The sequence below is a fragment of the Lagenorhynchus albirostris genome, chromosome X, assembly GCF_949774975.1.
Source record: "Lagenorhynchus albirostris chromosome X, mLagAlb1.1, whole genome shotgun sequence".
Lineage (NCBI taxonomy): Eukaryota > Metazoa > Chordata > Mammalia > Artiodactyla > Delphinidae > Lagenorhynchus > Lagenorhynchus albirostris.
Window position 1 is genome coordinate 113654931 of NC_083116.1, and position 22957 is coordinate 113677887.

At 40.9% G+C, this 22957-nt stretch overlaps 1 protein-coding gene across 1 annotated transcript in view; it reads right to left on the reverse strand.

Annotated features, from left to right (window-relative positions):
* Positions 1–22957, reverse strand: part of PHEX (phosphate regulating endopeptidase X-linked) — a 196724-nt gene continuing 173767 nt past the window's right edge. Inside the window, exons 17-22 of the mRNA XM_060137789.1 lie at positions 17817–17884; positions 15512–15642; positions 8395–8460; positions 7245–7349; positions 3115–3191; positions 1–103 (exon numbers count right to left, since the gene is read on the reverse strand). Coding sequence (XP_059993772.1) covers positions 1–103; positions 3115–3191; positions 7245–7349; positions 8395–8460; positions 15512–15642; positions 17817–17884 — 550 coding nt within the window. The remainder of the gene's footprint in view (positions 104–3114; positions 3192–7244; positions 7350–8394; positions 8461–15511; positions 15643–17816; positions 17885–22957) is intronic.

The window sequence follows — 22957 nt, forward strand, 5'->3', positions numbered from 1 at the left end:
CTACCAGAGTCGGCAGGAGTCCGTGCCTCTGTTCATCGTGGAATTGGATGGACAGTTAAAAGCCTTCTGGAATTCTTCAAAGTTGCTAACTGCACCATTGACCCTGAAAAAGATATGTCAAAGTCCATGTCATTTAATTCTTACAAATCAACAGGTTCTGGATAAAACTGTATCATTATATTGCTTGATATGATGTTGCATTCATTTAATCTGTTTACAGGGAGATAACTGAAGCCCAAAATGGTTAAGTAAATTTCCAAAGAAATTAACAGAGCCGAGACTAGAACCAGACAAATGCTATTAATCTTCCAAATATCTTCAAATTTCTATAAACTGTAGGATCTACAATTCCTATAAATTGTGTATAGGGTCGTACATTCCTATAAATTCACAAATTCCTACAAACTAGAAGATTTACCAATACTTAGCTTTTCTAACTATTTTTTAATTTAGCTTTTTAAGGAAGATATAACTGATAGAGAGTATACGCATTTAAAATGTAAAGCTCATTTAGTTCACATGAATACACCCATGTTACTACCACCCAGATCAAGACATGGGATATTTCCAGCACCTAGAAGGCTCCCTTGTGTGCCCTAACAGTAGCACCTCCAAGCATAACTACTAGTCTGACCATAGATTAGTTCTGCCTGTTTTTTAACTTCACATGAGTGGACCACATAGTATGCACTCTTTTGCCTCTGACTTCTTTCATTCAGTATTATGTCTGTCAAGATTCATCCATGTTGTTGCTATCTTTAAATTACCTTTTTTTAAAAAAACATTTTATTTATTTGGCTGCTCAGGGTCTTAGTTACAGCACACGGGATCTTCACTGTTGCGTGCAGGATCTTTAGTTGTGGCATGCGGGATCTTCAGTTGTCGCACGCGAACTCTTAGCTGCAGCATGTGGGATCTAGTTCCCTGACCAGGGATCAAACCCGGGCCCCCTGCATTGGGAGCACAGAGTCTTAGCCACTGGACCACCAGGGAAGTCCCTAAATTATCTTTAAAGAACTCTTTCAATCTACAAAAACACTTTTTATAAACTCCTATTATGTTTGAAGGCTCATATTTACCTAGAATTTGGTTTATGCAACCGTAAACTAATGAACGGTGTCTAGCTGTTATTGATGAGTAATGCTTTACTGGAGTTAGCTCCAAAATCTGGTGTTCTTGCAAGTTCCCTGACTGCAGTAAAGACTGCGGATTCCTATTCAGCACTTTGATTCTAACTGCCTTTTGGAAGTGGTATTTCCATTGTGTGATTTCTGCTGCACTCAAAATCTACAGTTACCGCAGAGATCACTAACAAGCCAGGAAAAAACCTCCCCCCTCATCTATTTCTTACTCGACTGCATGTTCAAAGGGCTGACTAGAGACAGCATTCTCGGCCACTGACTGTTTCTTCCCTAATGACTTTGTTCCCTATGGGCATTTGAATGAATATAATGGCCTGTATCCCCGAATCCCCATAACCTCTTGTGTTTTAGCTGGGATGTATGGGGAGGGATGCAGGTTTCATAGTATGATTCACCCTGGGAAAGTGTTAAGGATAGAATTTAGCTGACAGTCAGTAAGTATACTCTGCAAATTATCAGCTAAAATCCAACATTACAGGCAACTAGTTAGTAAAAGGAAATTAGTTTTTAAAAACTTATCTGTTGAGTAATTAATCCACTGTGTGGTTTCATCTGCACCATTTGTCAGTGGAATCAAATTTTAGTCCATTAGAGACTGTCAGCATTCTTGACAGTTTAGCCCAGTGGGGGAGAATTTCTAACACAATGATTAGATTTTTATGCTATTGGGTAATTTATAGTCAATTTCTGAAGCATTTCTAAGGCAAGGCTTTGGGAATAAGACTTTAAAACAGGAGAAATTTTAGATGACTTTCCTGCAATATGCTAATGGATTCATTTAAACATTAAATATAAAGATATCCAGATGTAATATGTTCTAAGTAAAGAACAAATAAATACAAATTATTACGGTTTCTTGCATTTACTATTATAACTCTGTCCCCTACTATAGAAAATTTCCCTCAAACTATGCTAGAAACCTAGCATGGGTTAAGTAATATTAATCTTAATTTTATTTTTACTTAATATTTTATACATTCTGACAATTAAATAAGATTGTAATTCATAATTCTTTTCCCTTCATATATAAGCAATTGTTTCAAAATATGACTCAAACTAAAAGCCAAAATATAGAGCTTTTGCCTCCAGATATGAATTACAATAGCTAAATATCACTATATGTCCTCTTTGGTGTTCAGAGCTATTCAGAAAGTGGGCACTTATTCATGTCTGTTGGTTGGCTGTATGAAAGAACAAGAGGCATTAAATAGGATATTCTACAACACAAATTAAACCAGAGCTCTAGGTGTTTTAAGCCACAGTGCATAAGATCTCATCCTTATCTAAGAAAAGAGACTTTTGGCCCATGTTTCTAAAAAGTAGGCAGTTGGATACATCAAACATGCCAGTTTACCGAGCACCTGTGGTGTGCTCAGGGCACCCATGGATTGCTGCCTTTCAAAAATTGGAAGATAATAAATGGGAATTAATACTAAAGCTATGATTTGGATTCTAAATTACCTTTGGAGTCTTGTACAATCTCATAGACCTCTTGATACTAGAGGTGTGTACAAAAGCCTACTACTGAAATTTAGGTGAGAGAATGCTAACTAAACCAGCTTCCTACTAATTAAAGAAAAGATGCTTAGTTTCTGTTTGGCCAGATTTTTTTGGGGGGGCCGGGAAATGGAGCTATCACTGTTCACAATGCAGGCTTTGGTCAGATCACCCATTTTAGACCCCTGGGATGGCTGGGTAGGGGAGGAGATGGAGATGCGCAGTTAAAACCTAGTGTCACAAGGGCTTCCCTGGTGGTGCAGTGGTTGAGAGTCCGCCTGCCGATGCAGGGGACACGGGTTTGTGCCCCGGTCCGGGAAGATCCCACATGCCGCGGAGCGGCTGGGCCTGTGAGCCAAGGCCACTGAGCCTGTGCATCCAGAGCCTGTGCTCCGCAACGGGAGAGGCCACAACAATGAGAGGCCCATGTACCGCAAAAAAAAAAAAAACTAGTGTCACCCATGTGCCTATTTACCTAAACTGAGGGGGGCTGTGAGCACCAACTTGGATTTGTTCTCGGGCAGCTTCTGGTCTGTAGGAATTGCACCTCACCTAGAAGAGAAAACATCCCGATAATTATGTTTCAATTACACATTTTCTACTGCCTTAACTGCTCCAAATTATACTGAAGAGTAATTTTAGACTCAACGGATGACAAGCAGTTTTAGTAGATCAGATAACACCTTCATCAGTAGTAACATCTATTATTCCAATTCCCAGAGTAGAAAGTTTTATCATTGTGAATACTTCCAGAATTTGAGTAAATTAAGAGAGGTTTCCAAACAAATGCTTTAAATCAAGAGAACAGCATATGTGTCCAGGAATCAACCAATGTGTTCATTCAGCTAACATGCTTGGAATAGCCCTTATCAAATTTAACCACATTCGTTTGAATCAATAAAGTGAATCAATCATCCATTATTGAATATGGTCATGAGAAGTAGGTATTTTGCACCCTGGGTACTTTGTTTGCTTCATCCTAGTTCAGGCCTTGGATAGAAGGACACTGCTCCATCTCCTTTGAAGTTAGGCATGGCTATATGACTTGCTCTGACCAATGAAATGTGAGCAGAAGTGATATATGTCACTTCCTGGCAGAAGCTTTAAAAATCTGGCAGAAGTTTTAAGAGTATTAAGAACAATTTAAGATGCTACAATTAAGGGCCAGTGCACATTTCCTCGTATTTCTTCCCTACTCCTATGGTGACCACGGAAGCACATGTGGAGATAAAGACTCCAAAACCCAGGTCCTTGAGTAGTAACTACGAGCAGAGCCCCAGTGCTGACCCATGCTGGACATGGAACATGGACAAGAAAAAAACCTTTCCTTGCACTGTCTGTTCATGTACCCTCACCTACTTAATCCTGATTTGAACTGTGTCTTGAAATATGATATAGCTTGACGTATGAATAGGACTAGGAAACATGAATATGATGGGGGGAATTCCAGGTGGAGGAGAAAATGGAAACAAAGACATATCTGAGAGAAGAAAAAGCAAGACAGTCAGCTTGGCTGGACTGTGTGGTGCATAGTGGGCAGCAATGGGAGACCAGGGGAGGGTGAGGATAGGGCCAGATTTCTGAAGTCCTGAGCAAGAGGCTACAGTGTTTAGACTATATTTAAACATTGGTTTTGAGCACAAAGGTGATAAAAAATATATATTTTTAAAAGATTTATCTGGCAGGGGTATTTTAAAAGATTTATCTGGCAGTAGTTTGAAGATTATTTATGGGCCCCAGGAAGGTTCCCAATGAATGTCTACTAAATAAGTAGCAATGAGAAGAGAGAGAAGAAGGATAAGAAGAATATCTGAGGAAAAACTGACGGGTCACAGCAACTACAGGGATACAGGAAGCAGCAAAGGTGATACAATGCTATTGCTTTATTGCTTTTGATGAAGATAAACCAACCGTCACTGTGGTTCTGAATTTGACTTTGAAGATGTTTTTGTAATGGGAGTACTTAACTTCCTCAGAAGCTAGCTAAGGTGAAGTTGTTTCTCACAATTTTACCTCACTTTTTCGTATGTTATTTCCTCTTACATTCTTACATTATTATGTAGTATTGTCTTTGCTTCATATATCATTTATGAGATTTCTAAAAACACATTTTTGTTCTTACTGTTTTCCTAGTATCTTCCCAGGAGAGAAAATAATTTTACTCCTTATAAGCAGACTTATTTCAATGTATAGAAGGTTGAAAATCTCCTCAATCCGCTAGTAGGAAAAGCTCCAAGATAAATTTCTCATTAGTAATATAAAATATCTTGTCATTTTTTTCTTAATCTCTTTAAAGTAAGTCATATATAGTTTGAAATTTTATTTGGAGACATTTCAAAACTATGACTGTAACGTTGATATCAGTTAATTTACTTCATCTACTAAGATGGACCTTAAGTTAGAAAGTAAGAACCTAAATAAGAACTGACAGACCTTGTACTTTGTCCTCTAGAGTAGAGGACAGCAAACATTTTCTGTAAAGGACAGATAATAAATATTTTAGGCTTTGCAGATCGTAAGTCTCTGTTTTAACTACTCAACTCTGCCACTGTAGCACAAAAACAGCCATAGACAATGTGTAAAGTATAGAGCATGGCTGTTTTCCAATAAAACATTATTTACAAAAATAGACAGCAGGCAACATATGGTTCACGGGTTCTAGTTTGCGAATCCCTGCTCTAGAAAGTTCTAACTATATCTGTGTTCTTATTTTAGATATCTGGCCCAGTACTGACCCAAAAGAAAGTCTCCTTAATTGAACTGTGTTAATCTCAGTGTTTTCAAGCAATTTAGCTAAAAATGTCAAGTGTCTTCAATATACCCAGCCTCTTTGCTGGATGCTATGGAGATAAATAAGAAGTGTATGAAGATGTACGAGCTATGAAGATAAAAGTAAAAGTCTTTTACATTTTGATAACAATTAAGTATTCAACTGCATGGTAATGAAGATAAATGCAAAGGAGTTGGAGATTTCTTTTTAACGAGAACTGGAGTCCTTGGGGAAGTTTGTGGAAGATGCGGAGGAGGTGGAACTTGACATGGATCCTGAAGGTAAAGATGGAACTGAATAATCTGAGGGGGAGGAGTACAAAGGGGGTCGTCACTTTGTAGAAGGAAAATCAAAAGCAAAACCACAGACACAATAATGAACAGAACATTGTGCGGTGGAAGTGAGGACACCTGCCAGCTAAGTGTGAGTCTGGTGGAGCTATGGGAATTTAGAGTTGGTTGGGTAGAGTTGGATAAGACTGAGGAGAACTTTGAAAGGTGTTCGGTCTCAATGTGGTGGGCACTTGGGAGCCACTGCAGTTCTTTCGGCAGGTCAGTAATGAAATAAAATGCTATTTCAGTGGCATGTAAGACAGACAGTGGTAGAAAGACGCCGAGGTCAGGAAAACATGCCATAAGGCTGTTGGGATAATCCAGAGTAGACGAGATCGAGGCTGACAGTCTATAGATGACGAAATAGGGTAATGGGGAGAAAGGGAGGCTGAATCTGAAGAGCAGTTAAAAGGATGAAACATCAGTTTTTGGGACACATGTCATAAAAATGAGGACAGGTAAATCAAATAAGACCTAAGAATCCAGGTTTCTTAACCAGGAAGACCCAAAGACTGAGGGTGAGGGTGTGTTGATAGAAGTGAGAAAACTAAAAAGGAAAGTCACTTTGTTGTTGACTCCACTTTTGCTGATGTCAGGTTGATAAATGATCATTTATTTAGTGTTGTCATGTCAGCTTTAAGAAATAAAGACCCCAGACAGATGAGAATTCTTTAGCCAGAGTCAACCGAAGACGTGGAAATGAACGAGCTTACTGAGGAGTGAACGAAAAGAGGAACAGAAAGCTGTACTGATGAAAACTTTTGCCCAGTTTTGAGCATACAGATACAGATTTGCCCACTGTGAGGCCATGCATCAGAACCGTCATCAACCCACCCCAGACTTGTTTGAAAATGAGGCTACATATTGTGACATAAACCAGTGCAATAACCGAATAACAAAGAACAACTGGCACTTGGCTCACTGGCCAGATACTCGAACTCAGAATTGTACCTTATTTAGGGCACATCTTTCAATTTCTGCTCAGAGAGCCCATTAAACTCACAAAAGGGTGACATGACTCTCCTTGCATTTGTTGTTGTTGTTTTCAGCTCTAGTTGTCTTCACATGTTCATTTGGCAGTTGGGAACATAGCCTTGAGGGTCCCCCACAGGTTGAGAGTGGTGGGGTATAGTCAGCAAATGAGGTGAAGGAGGAGAAATGCAGGAAACCACAGGGCCAAGAAAGCCAAAGAACAAGTCACTAGAAATGGTTACAAATAGTATCAAATACATTAAGAAGTCAGGATATACTAAAAATCAAGTGAGTTACCACAAGGCTGGTAACCCACTTGATAAAAAATACCAATAAACCTTGATTCAGTCAGTTAATTAATTATGTCCCATAGAACATAAAGGTGATATTTGTCCAGAAGATAAGCAGCAAGATAAGACTGCAGCTGAAATCAAAGTTATGCCATTAAACTTTGGTGCCAAACCTTTGATCTAGGGAGCAAACCAAAGCCCCGCATCTCATCTTTGATGCCCCTTCCTTGGTCTTACTCACTTGAGCATAACTCAGGAAAAAAAGCTGGCTGTTGGTGAATTCAATGCCGGGTAGGAGAGGCTCCTCAACCCCCTGCCTCTTGTCATTTACCCATTTCCTGTAAGCCTGGGGAGAGAAGTAGAAGAGATGATCTGCTGCAATAATGGCTTTTCTCTTTTCTCAGCCAGTGCAGAGATATTAAATATATCCTCCACCATGTGCAAAATGTAGCCTATCAAGTTTTCCTTTAAGAAAACAAACACCTGGAAATGCAAGTCAACGTTGTATTGCTTAACAGTGAAGCAGGTTCACCTGCAAAAAGACCTTTCACTCAATAGATACCAAAGCAGCTGGGCCAAAGTGGGCACATGTTAAATAATGCCCCCTTCCCCCAAAAAGCTTTTCTTTGTATTCCTACCAGGGAACAAACAAATCTAACACAATGGCAAGCCATATGGAAATAAATTTGGGGGCCAATCTATGGGCAATTTTTTTAAATTTTGCCAGGTAAGAGGGAAAACTATAATCTTCAATCATCATCATTTTATAAAATAAAGTATATTTTAACTAGAATAGAGGAAAGATATAACCTCAGAATAACAGCTTGGTCTTTACACTGAATGCATTTAGCTTTATGAATGTCTTTCTACATCATCCTCTTATCTTGCTGCTTATGTGTCTTGTTTAACCATGGACCAGTGGATGATGAAAACATTATTATGGACTCTTACCTGGCCCACTATATGAGAACCCCTAGCCTCTGACCGTAATTTAGAAGTTTGGTATTTTAAGAGAAAATTATAAGGAGGGCTACAGAGACTGTACTCAAGAAAACGCCTATGAACCTAGCCCTGAGATTTCTGTAGCATGTTTTAATATTACACTGAATGTACCTTCTGAAAACTATCCTTTAAATACATGATTCTTAATAACAAATATTACTTTTAGGGTGACTTTACTCCCCAAAAAGGAAAAAGAAAGAAATGCAGCCCTATTCATATAATAGAATGTAATAGAGTCAATGGGGAAATATAATTCAATTTACAGAAATTCACAGAATTTACAGAACTCTAACTCCTCAAGAAAATGTCTGTGGTGTAAAATTGAGGTGCACCCGTATGGTATTTTATAGTTTAATTTTTAAAATCACAGCAAATGTTGCAGTGCGTACCCTAAAAGCTTGTCGCAGACCTCCATTATCGGCAATATTTTCTCCCAGGGTCCTCTTCCCCTTTACCTAACAAAAAGAAAAAAAGAGTGTTTGACAGCCAACTGTCATTCAGCAAGAGGCATAAATATGATAGCAAGAGAAAGTGCCATATTTTAAAGAGAAAATTGCATTCAATAAATCAGAGGTAGTCACAACATATTGTGAGATGGCAAACTGACCCCAGCAAGGCGCTCCTGAACATAACTTCTGTTTTATCATGCTACACATTTCTTTCTCACCCACCTCTCTATTCTCACCAATTTAGCCAGCTCCAATAAAATGTTAACATATTCTGAGTGACTCTGGTTAAGTGGGGAAAAAATATCAACGTACAGATTACTTTCTCTGATTAACTCACCTAATTTGAGTATTCTTTTCAGTGTGCTTTATGTTTCCAAATATCTACCATCCACACAGGAGCAAGGCTTTAAGACCAACCATTACCATTTTACCTTCAGCAAATTCCATGAAAAATTAAAAAGAGGATAGTTCTCATGGGGAACAAAAATCCAATAGAAGTAGTGCAGACCACAAGGTCAAGGTTTGCAATATGTATGACAACCGGCCAAGCACAGTGAAGAAATTCTACCAAACATTTGAAGATTGTTTCTAAAACCCTTAAATAGGCTAGGACAAAAAAATATTCTAAACCAAGATGGCCCACAAGCCAAAATCCAACCTCCTGCGTGTTTTTCTACAGGCTGCAAGGTGAGCCTGGATTTAACATTTTTCAACAATTGGGGAGCAAATAGAAAGAAGGATAATATCTTGTTGCATGTGAAAATTATACAAAGTTCAAATTTCAGTGTCCATAATTCAAGTTTTATTGGAACACAGGCACATTAATTCAAATACGTATTGTCTGTGGCTGTTTCCTTCCTACAGTGGCAGAGTTGAGTAGGTACAACAGAGACCTTACAACTCACAAAGCCTAAATTATTTACTACCTGGCCCTTTACGGAAAAAGTTTGCCAATCCCTGCATCAGAGACAAAATAATGCCCTATAATAATAAAGATGTCTATGTCATAAAAAAATTACTGTGAAAATATTACTTTATGTGGCAAAAGTGACATTTAAAATATGATTAAGGATCCTGAGCTGGAGACATTAGCCTACATTATCCAGTTGAGTTCAATGTAATTACAAGGGTCTGTACAAATAGAGGAAAAGGAAGTTAGGAGAGTGAGTGTGTCCGAGGGATGCAACGTGAGGAGACTTGACCAGTCACTGCTGGCCTTGAAGAAGAAAGGGGCCAGGAGTCAAAGAATGTGGGCAGCCTCTAAAAGCTAGAAAAGGCAAGGAAAGAGATTCTCTCCTACAGCAGCTAGAAAGGAAAGCAGCCCTGGTGACACCTTGACGTTAGCTCACTGAGACCTCAGTCAGAAATACAGAACTGTAAAATAATAAATTTGTGTTGTTTCAAGTCACTAAGTTTGTGGTGATTTGTTATAGCAGCAACAGGAAACTAATACACATTGTTCTAAACTTTCAAGCCACAGATGCTACCAACTCTTTATTAAGCTAGCCCAATCCCCCAGGTATCAAACAATACCAATGAATAAAAACTAATCTTCAGAAAACATTAATCTCTGTAATCACCCAGGATCCTCCTAGCTTCAGTCCCCAAAAGTTAACACTCCTGCTTTACATACCTTCTTTCTTTTATTACACTCCTACGAGGTAAGTGCTATTATCACCATCCTTGCTTAACAAATGAGGAATCTAAAGCTGAGAGTGTGTCGCAGATGTCATTGGTGCTACACCAAATCCCCTTTTCTACCAGGACTGTGAACCCAGTCCTGTAACTGCTAGTGGCTCAGGAAGATTAAGCTTAGCTTAGGGGAATCCCCTCACCTTGAGCTTGCTGGGAGATGATATCCCCACCTCTCAGTAACTGACTGATGTACAGTTAGAATAGCCCAGCCCCTTATCCTAGGCTGAACAATTCCTGTGATGCAATTCATGCTCCAGAATCCTCTATGGGATCAAACTGAGGCTAAACTTCTGAAACCAACAGGTCTTCCTTGCCACCTTACAGGTTTCTCCTGAAACTACTTCTGCAACGAACCTTTTTATCTAAGAAACCCCTATCTTGGGCTCTGCTTCTACTGGACCTGACCTAAGAGTGATTAACTGAACTGCCCATATTTCACAAGGATTCGAACCCAAGCAGTCTCTGTCCAGAGCCTTTGCTCCATAATGTTACCTTCTCAAGTCTTAACTCCTCTTGACTCTAGTGCTTCTGTTTATAAACACTCATGCTCAAATTTAATCTCCTTCCTTGTTCCCCTAAGCTTTTCTTTTAGAGGTTTGAGGACTAGCTTCACCCCTCAGGCCGCTCCCACTCTGGACCGCCTCAGTAGACCATATGGCCCTAGATTTTTTTTTCAGTATTTTTTCTTTTTCATCATTTTTTTTTTTTTCGGTACACAGGCCTCTCACTGCCGTGGCCTCTCCCACCACGGAGCACAGGCTCCGGACGCGCAGGCCCAGCAGCCATGGCCCACGGGCCCAGCCGCTCCGCAGCACGCGGGATCCCCCCAGACCGGGGCACAAACCCGTGCCCCCTGCATCGGCAGGCGGACCCCCAACCACTGCGCCACCAGGGAAGCCCTCATCAGTATTTTTTTTAAAGTTGAGAATTATGTTTTTGTTTTTTTAATTTATTTTATCTTTGGCTGCGTTGGGTCTTTGTAGCTGCATGCAGGCTTTTCTCTGGTTGCAGCGAGCGGGGGCTACTCTTCGTTGTGGTGCACGGGCTTCTCATTGTGGTGGCTTCTCTTGTTGCAGAGCACGGGCTCTAGGCGCGTGGGCTTCAGTAGTTGTGGCACACAGGCTCAGTAGTTGTGGCTCGTGGGCTCTAGAGCGTAGGCTCGGTAGTTGTGGCACACGGGCTTAGTTGCTCCGCGGCATGTGGGATCTTCCCGGACCAGGGCTGGAATCCGTGTCCCCTGCATTGGCAGGCAGATTCTTAACCACTGTGCCACCAGGGAAGCCCCATGGCCCTAGGTTTGCCTCTCAGGACTCAACAGCTGCTAACAGCCCGTTTCTCTGATGCTCCATTGGAGCTCCCCCCAGTCCAACGCAAATAATGGTTCAGGTACAGAGGATTGGCCTCCACAAATGGAGCCAGAAAAATAAAGCATGGCCCTTTATATCCACAAAGGAAGCCACCCCCTCTCCTTGGGGAATGAGACTGAAGCTGTTTTCTGACGGTTGAATGGATTTATGCTGAGACAGGCATGCCCTTTCTATCGTCCTTGTTGCAAAGGTACACATTTGTCAGAATTCAGTTTCAGTATCTGACACTTTGGCCAAAATGGATGTTGTAGAATAGTCTCCGCCCAATACATCACCCAGGTTTAAAATGAACTTCAAATAAGAGAACACGAGCATGATATGGGGGGAGCAGTAGTGATGTTGGAGTCATACCAATCTAAGTTCTAATGTAGATTCTACCATGGGTTTTAATCACTCTGAGCCTCAGTTTCCTCATATGTAAAACAGGCTAGTAATATGCACACCTCTCAGAACCAGTATGAGGATTAAATATGTTTCAATTAAGTGTAAAGTCTAACTCCCATGCCTGCATATAATAATCACCAGGAAATATGCATTCCCCTTCCTCCAAGAAAACTGCTCTTCTATTGTTTTTTGGTTTTTTAGCCCCTATTGTATTGTTCTCTCCTGGGATGGCATACCTATGAGTATGTCACAAAGTATTAGGAATATTAACTACAATTTATTGAGCACTTATTGCATAGCAGGCATCATGCCGGTGCTTTACATTATCTCAGTCATTTAATTCTTAAGACAAACTAACGAGTTCAAAAATAGCTGCCCATTTCACAGATGAAGACTCTGAGACACAGGAATGTTAAATAACTCGCCCAAGTTCAAAAAAAACTTACAACGTGCAACTGGTTGAACCAAAATTTGGAGCTGTGTCTGACTCTAGAATCCCTCCCCTATGCTTTTTTTTTTTTTAGAGGTACTTTGCTAGTTTCTGTAATCAAACCCATGCAGATAAGACCTTACAAACTTAATACAGTGTGTTACCCCTGTCCAAATGGAAAAATTATGTTTAATGTTTCTAGACCAATATGGCTCTTAATTTCTATACAATGCCAACCCAACACGGTACAACTGGGATACTTTCTCCAAAGTTGACAGCACAGATAAAGTTTCCAAATATTCAAATTATATATATGTGTGTATATACAGAGAGAGGTATAGATAGATAGATAGATTTATATAAAAGACCAATAGTAGTATATTATGCATCAGTAGCAGCAACAGCTTATCCAGGTTCTACGGTCATCTGAACAAAATTATAGAGACATCTAGCACATGCTATTAAAAACAAAAAGGCAAAAAACAAACCCCCAGAAAACAGCAATGTTCTGTTACTGTTGTGGTACCTGGCACCATTTTTTTTATTAGCTTCTCAATCATCATCTGGGAAGAACCCTATGCTTTTCTTGAAGCAACATATATTCTAGATGGATTTTCACAATGTGATAACCCCTGAATTGAAAACAGATACACAGAAGCGCCCCTTTTAGGTCTTCCCATGACACAGTTGTAGATATTTTTAAAATATATGGGCAGAGAAATGGCTTTCCAGGACACTGATAAAGGAGCTAGAGATACTATTCAAGGATACAGAGTCTGGTTTCTCTTCCTGGATAAGGGATGGTCTCCCTGGTGCTGTATATGCTTTCAGAACCAGGAGAACCGGCTCAGTGTTCATAAACGTTCCCTTTAAAAGTGCACAGACTGTTATCTAAATTCTTCTGGAATGGTGAAATAAACCCCAGTATAATAGACTTGAGGCATAGTGAGGTTTCAGGTGCTTTCCCAGCCCAAGTTGTCAGGATGGAGCACGTGCCTGACTAACAGACCAAGAGACTCTGGGGAAACTACGTGTAAATACACTGACCTACTCCAGTTCTGTGTGGTCCCCTGCTTCTCTTAGGTGTTGTGCCCTTGACTAGATGAATTAGGAGGACACAGTTTGCATGTGCGTTTTAGAGGAAGATCTTCATGCAGATCCATACCTATCAACAATTCTTCATTATTGGTCGCACTGTCAAACACAGTGAGAGAAATCTGTGTCTTGTAACTATGAAAGCAGGGACAGAAAATACAATGGAAAACTACAAGAAAAAACGAATAGTGGGGGAAGGGAATGAAAGATAACCTGATCAAACCAGCAAAATAAGAAAAGAAAAAAGAAGTAAAAACAATGTACAGGAGATAAACTATAAAATCGTATTTCAAAACCGAAAACAAATACCAAGCAGATGGGAAGGCATACCACGTTCTTGAACAAGAAGACTATGACAAAAATGTCATTCCATACATTTAATGCGATTTAACTTAGAATCTCAATGGGATTCTCTTGGGGAGTGGGTGGAGAATGGGCAAAATGATCTTGGAGTGTATACAGAAGTATATTTGCCTGAGAATGGCCAAGTATATAAAAGAAGAACAGTGAGGCAGCGCTTGCATTGGCAGATACCAGAAAAATCCATAGAGCCATAGTAATAACACATTGGTATAGAAATCAACAAATAGATCAGTGGAATAGAATATAGAATCCAGAAATTTATCTCAGTATATATGAGATTCTAATATTTGACAAACATTCAATTAAGAAAAAAACGTCTTTTAGTCACTGATGCTGGATCAATTGACTATCCTCTTGGAAGAAGATAAAAGTGAACTCTCGTATTGAACTCCACAGCGAAATAAGTTTCACACGCTTCAATATTTAAATGTAAAATAACAAAACAGTAAAAACCTTCCCAGAAAAGCTAGGAGACTACACATATGATATAGAATGGAAATGCAGAAACAATTTTTTAAGAGAGATAGGTATCTTTGACTATATGGAAATATTTAAATTTCGTTTGTCAAAAGATACCATATACAAAGTACAATGGATGAGAAATATATTGAGGAGAAAATAGTATAATATGAATGACAAATAAAAATTTTAACATCTATAATATTTTGTAAGGTCTCATAAACTGACAAGTAAATAACTCAATACATAAATGCTCCTCCATCCATCACTGGTGGGAATATGAAATATTATAACTTCTTAATAACATTAGGAATCTATCCTCTACAGAAAAAAAGAATATATACCTAATAAGAGTATTTAGTGCAGCAGCATTTATTGTGGAGAAATAACTGGAGACACAGTGTAACCCTCAACAAGACATTAGTCATCTGTGTTAGAGTACATTCACACCGTGGACTTTCAGGCAGCCACTGAAAACAGTGAAGTAAAAGCACGTGCGTGCACACACACGTGCGTGTGTATGTATGTGTGTAACTCTACATGAGCATGGGAAAAAGTATATCAGGGTTATTGAGATGGATTACAGGTGGAGAATATAAAAGTGATGAGAGGGAAAGGGGAAGGAGGTAGAGGTGAAGACAAAAAAGGAAAGGAACAACATTCCATACAGAAAAGCATGTATAAAATTACATTCGTGCCTTTATAGGAATGTATATATATATAATAGAAAATCAGCATTTTAAAAGTCATTTCTTTTGTTCAAAATTCTTTATCTAAGAACTCTTAACCAATTCAGAGTCATTAATTCAAATGAGTGACGTTTTATCTCAGTGAATTAAACCTAAGCAGTAGTTTGGGAGGAAATCTTTTTAATGGTATACAGTGTAGATTTGTGAGAATTTTATTGTTTATCTTTGCTACAGCGTTTTCTGTACTAATCCGAATCTAGGAGAACAGATTAATGTTTAGGCCTGTGATTTTGAAACTTTAGCTTATATCAGAATCACCTGAGGGCTTATGAAAAGACAGACTGCCAGACCCCACGCTCCCACCCACCCCCCGCTCCCCACTCCCCACCCCCGAGATTCTCAGTCAGTAGGTCTGGATTAAGACTGAAGAATTTACATCCCTGACAAGTTCCCCAGGGAGGCTGATGCTGTTGGCCTGGGAACCGCACTTTGAGAACCGATGGTCTAAAGCAAGCTAGTGTCTTCGTGAGGAAGAAGGACTCACAAGATGCCCCCTTCGCCACAGCTGTACTCACGTGTAAGCCAGCTTTCTTCCAATAATAGTTGCTATACTGGCTAATCATGCACTTTGTTTTTTCCTTAAACTTTTCTTCTGAGTCAACAGACCACCAAGGGTCCAGGTTTCCATTTTTATCATATTTTCTACCTGGCAAAAAGCAAAGTTAAAAGATACTCGTATTATTTATGGAAACAAATTCATTTCTTCATCTTCCCTTTCCCTCACTTCAACAAGCCTTGAAAAGACAGTTCCAGCAGCAGGGAGCACTCCTGGAAGCAGTTCCTGCCTTCTCTCCAGTGTCACAGGTTAATTGTAAAAAGCAAGGAAAGGAGAAAGAGGTCTGAGGAAGTTCTTTCCTTCTAAGCAACAAAGAACACTTTAAGATTTATCAACTTATGGCATGTACCATTCTTGACCAATCTTAGATTCTTTGTTTTCACCTGCTCTGACCCAAAATATTCTCTAAATTATGAAATGAAATGGCTTTCAGAAAGCCCATGGAAGGAGTCAAAGCGCCACTACCAGTGAAATTCCAAACAAACAATCCATAGGAACAGCCTCGGTGAGTCACTCACACCCTGCGACCACAGCCCCTGACTCAGCTCTAAAGGATCGTGTTTCCTCCAAGTTGCCAGGAGCCAAGAGACACATAAAACCTCTGTTATGAATCATTCCACAGCCATCAGTGTAGATGGAAGGCCCATCTGTCCTGCTTTGACAAGGAAGGTTGCTGTAAAGAGAGAACTTGGAACAAGAATGGAAATCTCCAAAACATAACAGAAAAAAAGATTAGTTATACATGCTTTTTTGCTACAGGCTCACTCTTCATTTTCTCTACATCCCTCAAAAAAAAGTCTGGGTGTATCTGGACTATCTTCTACACTCAAGGTTACTATTGGTTTAAATTTAATTATGCAGAGAACTCTTCACTGGGCTTACAAGAAAGTCCCCTAAGCAAAGGTGTTAACTGAAACAATCCAAAGCTCTTCAGCAAGGCTGGATGCCACTACCACCAACCCCTGGTAGAGCACAGTGTCACTGTCCCCTACCCACTAACCAAGCGATCATTAAATAGTTACTGTGCAATGCACTGTTCTAAGTATTGGTTACAGAGTGAAATGCCATCTTTAGATTCCGTCCTTTGAGAGAGAATCCAAAAGGCTTCCAGAAGATTCTGAGGGAGAACTATACTTAAGTTTCCCAGGAAGAAAGGCCCAGAACCAAGAGACCACTACTGTCTTTTGTTTCTTAGCTAAGACTCTCCTCTCAGATAACCCAAACATGCAATTCAGAAAGTGTAGCTCTGGGGATTCAGATGACTACAAGGCAGCTACGTTTTAACAGGGAGGGGAGGCCAGGGGGCAAAAAACTTAGGTGATTAAGGAAAGGCTGGTGGGAGTACAAGAAGAATTATCCAGAAGCAGAGGAACCAAAAGGGTCTCTGGCCCTGGGGTAGGCATCCAGGAAAGGATGTTAGAGACATCACAGACATGGAAGAAAGAGGTCCCTCTATACAGTGTTGCCTTGGGCCAGGCAGTTCTTGAGTCTGCCCTGTAAACTGTGTGGATGTGGATGTGATCGCAATTTGCTGCTAATTCCTAAGTTTCGGAGATTTCATGTGGCTTTCCAATAAAACTCCAAAGTTAAAGGAGAAAGGAGTTCTGATTAAAAATGATGACTCCCAAAGGGCAATCATTTCTTTAGTTTATGCCATATTCTGCTCTTTCCTTTTGCTTAAATGTCATCAGGATACATAGCATACTCTATATTATTCATTATTAGGAAAGCATAGCCTTTCTAAAAAAATTCTGAATATATGACAGCATAGAGAAAAACAGAGATTAAGCATTGCATAATCCTTGAAATAGTATAAAGGAACTAGTCAGCCAAGCTCCAGAGTCCTAACTCGCTGAGGCCTAACTTGGCAGCACGTATAATCATCTTCAGAGCAGAGCTCACACCTCCAGGGAGAGCATCTCAAAATGGTGAATAAAGAAATAAAAGGAAGAGAAGCTACAAAATAATTCCTGTAACTACTGTGGCAGCTACAGCAACCCAGATCTAAATGCAAAGCTAATTTCCTTGAAATTACAAGGTCTTTTTTTTTTTCATTCTACCCCATCTCCAATGGGAACAATTATTTTTTTATTGCAAGCTATCACAGCAAGACATGGGGGAAAGTTTTCAATCAGCAATCATACTGCTTTGGATAATCTTCAATCTATGATGATACCACTATGCAAAGGTAATAGCAACAATTAACATCCATATGGTCAACATGACCATAAAAGCATCAGCTTATACACTGAACCAGTACTTACCATTATTATCAAATCCATGTGTAAATTCATGTCCAACAATTACTCCTATAGCGCCATAACTCAGAGATCTACAGCATAAATGTATAATTGGGAGAAAATTATAAGCATGAACGTCAGAGCATAATCCTTCAATATTTTCTCAACAAAAAGCCAAGATAATCTGTTTACTAACCACACTCACAAAATTGTAAAAAAAAAAAAAAAAGTAAACACATCCTTCTCATTGAAATAGACAAAGAAAATATAATTTTTAACATTGTCATTATGAACATTTATGGGCCTTAGTTCCTACCCTGTGAAATTAGGGATGTGAAAGAGATGTTTTTTAAAGTCCCTTCCAGCCCTAAGGCTTCTATGGTTCTATATCTGCTCTAGCTGTAGTTTATATGTATAAACACCCAAAGCAGCAGCAGGGTTTGAAAAGATCCTGTCAGTAAACATACCGCTTATTTTTTATCTGAGAACCTGTTGAAAAATCACTATGGACTTAGAAGTTAAATTGTTTTCCAAACGGAGTCATGAAACAGGAAAAGAGCAGAGATTAAAAGGGATCACGCTGCTTTCAAAGGTAGTCATGTTCCTCTGCTTCTGTGACAGACAAATTCACAGCTGAACAGCAAAGACTGTGAAGCCTGAACCAGATCTGGAAAAGGCGTGATATTATTTCTCTTCACCCCTAAAGAACCACGTGGTAGGTCACCTACAAAGGTGACCGCCGACAATGCCACCCACCCTGAACGCATGTGCTCCTCCTCCCGCCAAGAGGAAATCTATTTCCTCCCCCCTTGAATCTGGATGAGCCTCGGGACCTGCTGTGGCCAACAGAATGCAGTGGAAGGGGCCGCGTGTGACTTCTGGGCTGAGGCCTTATAACTTCCATTTTTGTGCCTCCTTGGAAGTCAGCTGCAGTGTAAAGAAGTTGGGGTAATGAGCTGGAGAAAAAGAAGCCAAGCGAAGCAAGTGAGAGATGCCAAACGTCGAGAGACCTCTAAAGAAAGAGAGAGGCCCAGCCAGGCCCCAGCCATTAGAGCCAGCCCAGCTGAGGCACCAGACACGTGAGCAAAATCATCTTAGATCCTATGGCCCCCATCGAGCTGTCTGTCCCAGCCAGTACTGCACAGAGCAGAAACAAGCTGTCTCGGCTGACTCCCGCCCAAATTGCAGAATCATGAGCGAACAGTGGTGGCGCTTTGTTACGGAGCAATAGGTAACTGAAAGAGAACATATAAATCATATATCAGGAAATCAATAGGGGGGCTTCCCTCTATGTGTGTCTGGGATCTTCTCTCTCAACTAAAAGTCCCCTGAAGGCCAAACCCTTATCTACTTGATTGCTGCTAAATTCTCTGTACCTAGTACACAGTAAGTAATAATGATTTAACTAATTGATTAATTAACTTTACCATTTCTTGCAAGTGACAGATCAATGTGTAACTTCTTTTAGTCATTTAACGTGTGCATGAGGATTACAGACAACTTAAAATCCTTGTTATAAGGATTCTTCCTAAGATTTGTAATTATACTAAAAATATTTCACAGTTGGTTCCTGATGCAACATCAAAGTCACCCAGCAAATAGACAGGACCTATAAGTGGAAGGAACAAAAATTTTTGAAGCAACATGTTATTACAGGACATAATGATCCTTAACATGTTAATTGTTTGTCTCAACTATACCCAAGGAAGTGTTCTAAGATTTAATTTTTCCCTTTGGTGGCAGTTCCTTCCTTTGTTATTTCTCTCCTGCAAGGTAATTTGCATTTGAAAAAATGCTGTCCTACTATTTTTCCATCATTGCAAACCTTCATTAAAGAAGTAAGAGTAGGGCTTCCCTGGTGGTGCAGTGGTTGGGAGTCTGCCTGCCGATGCAGGGGACACGGGTTCATGCCCTGGTCCAGGAGGGTCCCACATCCCACGTGCCACGGAGCGGCTGGGCCCGTGAGCCATGGCCACTGGGCCTGCGCGTGCAGAGCCTTGCTCCGCAGGGGGAGAGGCCACAGCGGTGAGAGGCCCCTGTACCGCAAAATAAATAAATAAATAAAAGAGTAAAATTATGCATTTCAATCATAGATCTATCAGAGCAGTGTGGGGCAAACTTGTAATTTTACATAGTGCTAATTTTTGCAGCAGTAGCTATCACTATGCAGCCTGCAACATTTCATTTTTTCCAGGACTCTCAGCTGAGAATAGTACTCAGTCCTCTACAAGCCTCGGTCAATGCTGTTGACTGGACGAATTTAAGGGATGAACAATGGAAGCTTATAGCAACTGCTCTGCAATAAATATCCCTTAAGAGGGACTGCTCCAACGAGCTTCCTATTTGCAAAGGGTAATAGAGAATTCAGAAAATGATTGAATCATTGCAAGTTCCAATTCTCAGTTACATAATCACAATCTTTTGGGCAAGAGACAAAGAAAAAGTAATTTTAGATGACTAAGCCTGACAATGATAATGTTTCATAATACTAAATTCACATCTTCCGTTTTATCAATGGACGTTATTTAAATTAGCATGTGATAAAAATAAATAAATAAACTTGTATGCCTTTTAAAATGTGACTTGCTGGCCAGAAAAAAGAAGACTCCTGCAGAGAAAATCTAGCCTTCCAAAAATAAAATGCAGAAGATGACAATTTTTCCACCTACTCAGTTTCTCTTTTGTTCTTACTACCCGATGGGTTCAACATAAGCACAGGATTTGCTGTCAACAACAAAACCACCGTACTGCTGTCTGGAGCAACCATGAGCTCGTGCTGTCATCAAGTAGAGGCAGGCATCCACTATGCCTGAAGTGGAAATTCATAAAAATCTCAGAGTTACAAGCAGCTTTAAGGTCACTTAGTTCAATTCCTTAGCAAAGGTCTACAAAAACCCATTCAAATGGTCCTAAGACTTCTCCCCTTAGGCATGTCCAATGACCAGGAGCTCAACCCCTTCTGAGGTGGATCACTGCCTCTTCGACTAGTTCCGAACAAAACAGTGCTCCTAATGTTGATCTGGAATCTCTCTTCTACCTATTGGTCTAGTGTAGTGGTCTAAGGTATTCTAAACACCCCTCCGGCCTCCCCAAATTTAGTAAATGATTCTGCTACCTTAACTTTCCTTAAAAAATGTGAAAACAGTTACGAGGTTACCCCTCAAGTGTTCTCTTCTCAAGTTCTTTCAACTCTTTTCTCTTCAGTCATGAATTCTTGACCAGCAGTTCCCAAAACACAGGAAAAAGGGGAGTTTAGGGACTTCTGGCAGGACTTCTTGGGAATTTCTATGCTGCTAAGTACTGCCATTCTCCAAAACAAAGGGAAGGGGAGGACAACTCACCTCTATTACTACTTCATGGAACACACACTTTGGGATATTTTGTCTTATGCTGTTTACAATCTTGATTCTTTCCTCTGGAAATAATTCAGCTTGTTTATGTCACCACAATTAGACCCAACACTCACCGGAGGGCTAAGCTGACCAGTGTGAGCAGAAAGAATAGCCACTCCTTGGTTCTGGAGGAAATCCATCTAGAACAGATGCATGTATGGGAACCCATCTCACTGGACTGTGATCTCCATCTCTCCAGCACCTCCACATTTCCAATGTTGAGTGCCCAAACGATGCTTAATAATTATTCATTGAATGGGCATGTTAATAGAGGATGAATGGCTTCAATGCAAACACAGAACACTTAGGAAAAAAATAAAAATCTCGGGAAGAGGGGAAGATGGCCGAAGAGTAAGACACGGAGATCACCTTCCTCCCCACAGATACACCAGAAATACATCTACACGTGGAACAACTCCTACAGAACACCTACTGAACGCTGGCAGAAGACCTCAGACCTCCCAAAAGGCAAGAAAGTCCCACGTACCTGGGTAGGGCAAAAGAAAAAACACAAAACAGAGACAAAAGGATAGCGACAGGACCTGCACCAGCGGGAGAGAGCTGTGAAGGAGGAAAGGTTTCCACACACTAGTCTTCGCGGGCAGAGACTGCGGGGGGCAGAGGGGGTAAGATTCGGAGCCACGGAGGAGAGCACAGCAACAGGGGTGCGGAGGGCAAAGCGGAGAGATTCCCGCACAGAGGATCAGTGCCGACCGACACTCACCAGCCCGAGAGGCTTGTCTGCTCCCCCACCGGGGCAGGTGGGGCTGGGAGCTGAGGCTCGGGCTTCGGTCGGAGCACAGGGAGAGGACTGGGGTTGGCGGCGTGAACACAGCCTGCAAGGGGTTAGTGCACCACGGCTAGCCGGGAAGGAGTCCGGGGAAAAGTCTGGACCTGCCAAAGAGGCAAGAGACTTTTTCTTCTCTCTTTGTTTCCTGGTGCGCGAGGAGAGGGGATTAAAAGCGCTGCTTAAAGGAGCTCCAGAGATGGGCGCGAGCCGCAGCTAAAAGCGTGGACCCCAGAGACGGGCATGAGACGCTAAGGCTGCTGCTGCCGCCACCAAGAAGCCTGTGTGCGAGCACAGGTCACTATCCACACCCCCCTTCTGGGGACCCTGTGCAGCCCGCCACTGCCAGGGTCCCGGGATCCAGGGACAACTTCCCCAGGAGAACGCACGGCGCGCCTCAGGCTGGTGCAACGTCATGCCGGCCTCTGCCGCCGCAGGCCCGCCCCACACTCCGTGCCCCTCCCTCCCCCCGCGCCTGAGTGAGCCAGAGCCCCCGAATCACCGGCTCCTTTAACCCCATCCTGTCTGCCTGTCTGAGCGAAGAACAGACGCCCTCCTGCGACCTACACACAGAGGCGGGGCCAAATCCAAAGCTGAGCCCCTGGGAGCTGTTAGAACAAAGAAGAGAAAGGGAAATCTCTCCCAGCAGCCTCAGAAGCAGCAGATTAAAGCTCCACAATCAACTTGATGTACCTTGCATCTGTGGAATACGTGAATAGACAACGAATCATCCCAAATTAAGGAGGTGGACTTGGAGAGCAAGACTTATGATTTTTTTCCCCTTTTCCTCTTTTTGTGAGTGTGTATGTATATGCTTCTGTGTGAGATTTTGTCTGTATAGCTTTGCTTCCACCATTTGTCCAAGGGTTCTATCCGTCCTTTTTATAAAAAATTTTTTTCTTAATAATTACTTTATATTTTAATAACTTTAGTTTATTTTACTTTATCTTCATTCTTTCCTTCCTTCCTTCCCTCCTTTAGACAAC